The sequence below is a fragment of the Pinus tabuliformis genome, chromosome Q (assembly GCF_031772625.1).
Source record: "Pinus tabuliformis cultivar Carrire ecotype Pingquan chromosome Q, CPIR1, whole genome shotgun sequence".
Lineage (NCBI taxonomy): Eukaryota > Viridiplantae > Streptophyta > Pinopsida > Pinales > Pinaceae > Pinus > Pinus tabuliformis.
This window is the reverse complement of record NC_142296.1, coordinates 487,330,860-487,338,333: the sequence shown is the minus strand read 5'-3', so window position 1 is coordinate 487,338,333 and position 7,474 is coordinate 487,330,860. Positions and strand designations below refer to the sequence as shown.

The 7,474-nt window shown below is 35.7% G+C and overlaps 1 protein-coding gene across 1 annotated transcript; it reads left to right on the top strand.

The window, feature by feature from the left end:
* Positions 1-725: 725 nt before the first annotated feature.
* Positions 726-2,750, top strand: LOC149220298 (uncharacterized). Its single transcript, XM_089382782.1, has 3 exons — positions 726-2,042; positions 2,136-2,228; positions 2,401-2,750. Exons 1-3 carry the CDS (start codon positions 1,914-1,916, stop codon positions 2,596-2,598), a joined length of 420 nt encoding a protein of 139 aa, XP_089238908.1. The 5' UTR covers positions 726-1,913; the 3' UTR covers positions 2,599-2,750.
* The last annotated feature ends 4,724 nt before the right edge of the window (positions 2,751-7,474 follow it).

Sequence of the window (7,474 nt, the reverse complement as noted above, 5' to 3'; positions counted from 1 at the left end):
GAGGCTTGCAGGGCCTGCCCTGCAGTTTGCCCTCATGAAAGCATAGAAGTAGATTATAACCAGTTTCTTAGGAAACCATGAATCCTTTCTAGCCTTGACATCTCCGTGACCAACAAGATATACAACTCCTGATAATTCAGAACACTTCCATAGTTCCAAATGTACATCACAAGAAGGAAGCAGGTGGCAAAAACCATTTATCCAACCATTTTCCCCCACTTTCATCAAAACTGCAGAAAAATAAATTAGCTCAGTTGATCCAAATAGAACAGGAAATCCAATCGCAAGGAATATATTTTTTGCCCATATAAGAACCATGACAAGAGTCACTAGGCTTGTAGTCACCATAATCATCTCTACCTTTGCAATGCCATATGCATTTGATATCTCGACCGTGCTCTTAAAACAATCACATACCAAGACACACATTATCATTAGAACCCAGTTGATGACAAGAATGTAGATCTAACCCATGAACCGTCGGGATGTGTGAATTATTTTCAATCTGGGAAAGCATCCTAGGGCCATGGACATTTTAATAGACGAAATTGTTGCTGAGATCATTTCTTGGCTTGCAATCATGGCAACAACACTAGCTATCATGAAGACTGGCCAGATAAAACCATCTGGAATTGAAGCAGAGAATACGTTCTCCACCACAGAGGGATTCTTCATAAGATATGCAACTTGATCCATGTAAGCCAATATTAGGCATGGCAATACTACACATGTGAAGGCTATCTGGATGGATCTTACTGAGAAGTGACCCAAATCAGCAAACATAGCTTCAGCTCCTATTATGCATAACACGCAACCTCCTAGGGACATCCATGCTTTGATAGTGTTCCTCTTGAACAAGTAATAGATATAAACAAGATTGAATGCCCTTAAAATTGTCATGTCATGTTAAATAATATTGTAAAGTAAAATAGAACCAATAGAGAAAAACCATATCATGAGTGCCAGAGAAAATGTCATGCCTACTTTGCTTGTACCAAACTGTTTTATGCTGAACAAGATCACCAGGAATATGATTGAGACAATGACCATTGTTTTCAACTTTAGTATTTTGTCAAATATTAAGAAATGCGAAACATAATATATATGTTAAAGAAGAAACATATTATATATCTTCAAGGAGAAACATATAATGGTAATGCAAAGTTTTAAAAGGTATGTGATCCTTAGGCTTATTGGAGAGTATATAAAAAATTTCACACCTTTTTATGAGATATGGGAGGAAAACATGTTAAAGATTTTTAATAAATATAAAATTTCCAAAATGATGCTAGTTACGTGTGATTCTTTTTTCATTGTTTGTGATTATGAAAAATGAAACTCAATGTTTTTTCATTAGTGCACACATATTTCATTGTATAATTGCATATAGAAAAATCATTCCAGAGCCGATAACAATAAAAGTGAAGAATTTATGGTCCAACGTTATATTTAAGGGAGATGTTTGAGGATGACGTTTGAATTTTGTTTTTCATTTTAAGACATTTGGAGCAAATATTAGGAAGGACTTTGAGAAAGGATTGTCCTTGATTTTCGAAAATGGAGTTGTTCCTTTCCAGCCATATGCCCCAAGTGACCATCAAAGGGAGAGCTCATATGTTTTTTGGATGTTTTCTTTATAGCCATTTTTTTACACATATCCATAGAGTCCCCATGCCATTGATGTGAATTACTTGTTCAGTTTTTTTAACCAAACAAGAAAAATTAAAAAAATGCCTCAAGATCAAAGACTGAAACAAAGACCTATTGACATACCTTTTAAAGTATGGAAAGAACTTGTAAAATCATATGAGAAGTTGGATGCACAAAGAAAAGCCGGCAATGAGAGCATTCAGGTATTGAATTTTTCATTAAACATTATTTAGAATGTATTAATACTTATAAGTATCTTAGACATGTATTTGTGTGAAAATAAATTGAATTGGTTTATGTTTAAGGACAAGGCATCCAAGGCGAGGTTAACCAAAACAAAAGTCACTCATCGTAGTGGCCAGAAAGGTTTAAAAGCACTGATAACAACCTTTGTAAGTATATTAAACATGTGATATTTTTTTAATAAATTTTGTACTAGAAGAAAGTCATTGTTATCTAATTTCTCCCTATTTACTGATTGATAGGAACTAAAATATGGAAGACCTCCAAATCATTTGGAAAAGGAGGTGCTGCAGCAAAAGAGATGGGTTGAATTTGTTGTTTGGATGGACTCTATGGTATGTAATCTGAGTTGGATTTCCAATATACTTTTAAACCATATTTTCATTTTATTTGTTAGTACTATTAGATATTATATCTTACCTCATTTTATGGTTAACATTGTATAACAAAAACATGCGTTGTGTTATGTAATTAATACTAACATGTAATATTGATTTTTTTTGTCAGAATGCTATAGGTAATGATTGCCAAGACGATGATCCAAATTATGTTCAACATATATCAGGAGATGATGAGGATGAGGATGAGGATGATGGTGGTGAAGGAGGAGATGATGATGATAGTTGCGGTGTTGGTGATGATGTGGATCAGAGTAATGAGGATGGTCAAGATGATCATGAGGATGATCTTGGTGGTGGTAGCTAGGCATGCACATGCATTGTTTTTTATGAAGAAATTATTGTGTAGAATGACATTGTTATGTTTAGATGGGTGTTGTGAATTTACCCTATATCAATGAGACATTTTGATTTTGTAATCATACGATGAGTTTGATTTATGTATGTTGTTAATTTATCATAGAATAATGATATTCATGAAATATTTTGATTTGTTAATCATATTTGAATTTTACTTGTTTTGATTAAAAATAATACTGATTTTATTAGTATTATGTTGCTATTTTATACATGTTTTGAAAATTGTTAATGACACACTGTTATTTTTTTGGATGGATGTTGTCAATTTCTCTTAAATTTCTTTACAAATGATTTTGAATTGTGATATCTGCTTTAATGATATTTAGAAACTATCATATATTTCACTATGAATCTATAAAGGGGGTCATATATGTAAAGAAAAATATACTTTATATAAGAAGTCAAATGCGGATGTAACCATGGATGCAAAATTGAAAGTAAAATTGGATGTTAAACTAGGAATTAATACAAAATGCAAACAATTGACATACAAAGTGTTTTAAATTAGAAGTGAAAAATTGTGCAATAGTTGACACAAAGAAGGGAACAAAACATGGCATACAAAAGGATATCAAATTGGGCAAAAACAAGGACACATAAATGGGCACCAAATTAGATGCAAAAAAAGACAACAACTAGATGTAAAATAAGATGCAAAGTTGAGCGTTAAAAAGAAGAAAAAAACGTTACAAATTAATATGCCAAATGATGATGCAAATAATGGTGTAAATTTGGGATGCAAACTTGGGTGCAAAAAAGGAAAAAAAAAAGATGTAAGAAAAGACATAAAACAAGATGCAAAATGGGGCTGAAAAAAGGTGAAACCAAGGATGCCATATTGGATGTAAAAAATGATTCCTAATCACATGCAAATTTAGGCTCGAACTCAGACACAAAATTATATGCAAATGTGGACACAAAATGAGGCAAAAAAAGATGCAAATTTGGATGGTGAAAACAATGTAAAACTAGACACCAAAAAAATGCAAAATTGGATGAAAAAGTCGGTGTAAATAATGGTGCAACATTGGACACAAGTAGACACAAAAAAATGGTGCAAAAAGGGGCATAAAATAGCTTAAAATTGGATGCAAAACTTGGTGCAAAAACAAATACAAAAGTAGACGTAAAAAATGGCTCTAAATTGAATGTACCATTAGACACAAAATAAGATGCAAAGGTGGACACAACACATGACTCAACATAAGATGCAAATATAAATGCAAATTTGGATGCTCAAAATGATGTAACATTAGATGCAAGAGATGGTGTTAAAAATGATGCAAAATTGGATGAAACAAATGACGCAAAATATGGTGCAAAATGAGATGGGAAAAAAGGAGACAAATCAAACGTAAATGTGGATGTAAAAAATGGTCCAAAAAAAGATGCAAAAATGGGCACAAAAATGGATGCAAAATTTGGTGCTAAATCAAATTCAACACATGGCGCAAAGATAGGCACCAAAGCTGGTGCAAAAATAGAAGCAAAAACTAGTGTAAGACTAGATACAAAACCTGGCGTAAGACTAGATGCAAAAACTGACACAAAATGGATGCATAAAAAGACGTTAAATTGGATTCAAAATACAGTGTAAACTTGATGCAAATGATGGTGCAAAAATGGAAGCAAAGAATGACACAAAATAGGAAGCAAAAGAGAATGAAAAATAGATGCAAAAAATGACACAAAACTAGAAGCAAAACCTGTCATAAAATAAGATGCAAATCTTGGTTCAAAATTTGACGCAAAAAATGATGCATAGTTTGGTGTAAAAAATGATGCAAAATCTAGCGTGAAAAAGGATGCAAAATCAGGTGCAAAAAAGGACGCTTTAAAAATTGTACAATAGAGCCAGATTTAGCTCCAGGTTGCTCATCACAATTACAAAAAAAATGAACTAAAATCTGGCGCTAAATCTGGCGCAAATCGCTGGTTTTGTTGTAGTGCACATAGCTTAAAAATCAAAGAATATCAGTGGGAAGAAGATGAAAGGAAAGCAGATTGATATAAACAAGAAGAAAAGACCACAACAACAGAATAAGATGTTAGAGAGGCTACCAGAGCCACTAAGTTTCTCAGAGGATGAGCAATACTTTCAGTAGGGGTGATGATCAGTCTCATCATTGAGTAATTATATGGGCCTTAATTGGCCTTAATTCACCTCCTAGCTTAGTCAAACCAACTATTCTCACAACCTATTGCAAACTTTTGATTATATTTTTCTTTGTGGTCTAATGTGCATGTAATGTAGGAATAAAAGGTAAAAGCAAGGAAGTATGGTAAAAGACCTTGGTAAAAACTCAAATGGGACAAGGGAGAGGAATTACAAGAGGTAAATCCTCCTCACTTACCGCCCATCCATTCGAATATCCCTCCATCAGCTGAAAGCACAAACAACCAAATCTGAAGTACTAAAGGACAGCCAGGCAAGTGGAAGTACAAGTACCTCCCTACTAGAAGGCAGTCGAGCTAGTGAAAGTGAAAGGAAAAGTTACCATTAAGTTGGGAGATGTACCTCCCTAATTTTGAGGGAAGGCATTGAGACTTCATATGTATAAATAGAGAGGCTTCGGACCTCAGTATTTTTAGTTATTTAACCAATAGTCAGTCAGTCAGTTAGCTAGTATTCAGACTTTTTGTCTAGTTGTAAACTTGTAACAATTCTGGTGTAATACAATTTTTTTATTTATAATGAAGATGAGTTCTAATTTGAGCCAGCACTGAGTTAACTTAGAGGGATGATGCTCTTGGGTTAGGGCCTAACCCTAGCAGCCAAAGCTCCTCTTTCTTGTATTGTTATGTTAGCATAGTTTCCTACTTCTATTCATTAACTTAAGTAGTTCATGTCTAGTACAAAAATAGCATAGATGCATGGTTTGATTGCTCATATGGTTAGATAGGTGGATTTTCATTACAGTGGTTCAGCGCAGATTCATGGCTTGCCTGCTCATTGACTTATGTAGCTTCCTATTTTCTATTCATTTGCTTGGATAGTGCAATTTCATTACAGTAGTGCAGAGAAGAGTAGTTGTATTTCAATTTGTTCCATTTATGCCTTCATTTAATTAGTAGGTTGGCAAAGAAAAATATCCACAACGTTTCTCACAGGTGTCTCAGCCTCAGCCCCTCCTCTGGGACTATGTTGTGAGGAAGAAACCCTACAACAACCCAAAAACACAGGGTTTTGACTTTCATAGAGGGTTTTCCATTTAATGTAGTCACGTGGTTCATCATATTGTTACTTGGTTCATTTCATGGTCACTCACACATTTCTTGGCCATCAGTTCCTTCACCCTCTATCTAATACCTCACCCCTACTTTCATTCCCCTGCAACACGAAAAGCTCAATGGAAGCTATTCATCTATGTTCAAATGGTTTTTAACCGTCAAACACCTTTCACAAGCCAAATCATCCAATCACTGCTCAAATCCACTCTTCGTATTTGACCTTTTCACCCTTTAAAACCCCACCGTTGATTTGCCTTGTTAAGATCCGACAGTTGTCACACACCTGCTCACCAACCTTCTTGTCCACATCTCTGCCATATATCTGCTTTGCGAGATCCGACGGCCCTCCTGCCATTTTGCGTGGATTTCCTTTCAACTGTTATTGGGCTGAGAGCACGCGATATGATTAGTTTCCTCGTGCTACATGTCGACTGGGGAGGCTAATCATGTGAATTCTCAAAAAAACCATTTACGGCTTTGATGGCGTGTGATATTCCACTTACTGCCCTCCAAACCCACTCATCCTTTCTGCACGTTTTATTTTCGTGCTACAAGCTCCACCATTGATATTCCCTGTCAGATCTGACATTTGTCGCTTCACCTGATACCATTTTTGCACATTTTCTTCTACCTTCATTCTCCGCTGTTCATCTGCCGACTGCCCACGCGATCTAATCCTAGTCGTCCATCCTGTTAGGCCACCATGTCTACCGATTTTCCTACGTACCCTCCTATTGTTTGATCTCATCCATTCGTTTTCCATTCCCCCACTTGATCTAACGATCCTCATGTTTTGTCACTCCTTCACATCCTCTTCCCACTAGTTTTGACCTTCGATTGTGTTTTCTCTCACATACAAACTTAACCTAGTTTCATTTTTTACCCCTTAGTCTAGTTTGATGCTTTCTGGATAGCAGCAGTAGGTTAGTGTTAATTTCTGATTTTGCTAAGCATAGTTGTTTAATAGGTTGGCTAGGGTTTGGTGTGAGTTAGGCTTGCATTTTGTTTTCTTCATTTCTGCAGTAGAATATCTCTCCCCTAGACTACGTTTGCTCTCCTTCCATCAAAATCAAGATTCTTCCTGCCCTATAGAAGTCTGGCTTGGAACCCCTGGGGTCGCTTGCCAGATGGGCAGTGACAATAGGCAGTGGCTTCACCTCTATTTGTTTATATAGCATAGTCATATCCAAGTTTGTACAAACCCCGGGTTGATAAGTAAAGCTGGTAGCCATGGGAATTGTAGCATTCTTGGTGCAATACCTAGTCTCATCAGTAAACCTCGATTCCAAAAAAGTAAAAGGGTCGAAGAAAGGAATTGGGCAAGAATTCCTTTGACTATGTTTGGGAACCCTAATTCCAAACGAATGAGTGCTTCGCATACAAGAAGTGTTCTTAACCTTAATATTGTCTGAATTTATGTGGATATGTGCTAGATTCATGAACATGTATTTGACAAGTATATTATATAGCCTCTAATGATAGGTGGATATGTCAGGGGAATTAGAGTCCCTTGAGAGATGGTGTGGATGTGCTCAGTTGAAAGCAATGTGCTTGGCACGACAAGGTAAGGTAACCACTATATTGTTATGTTT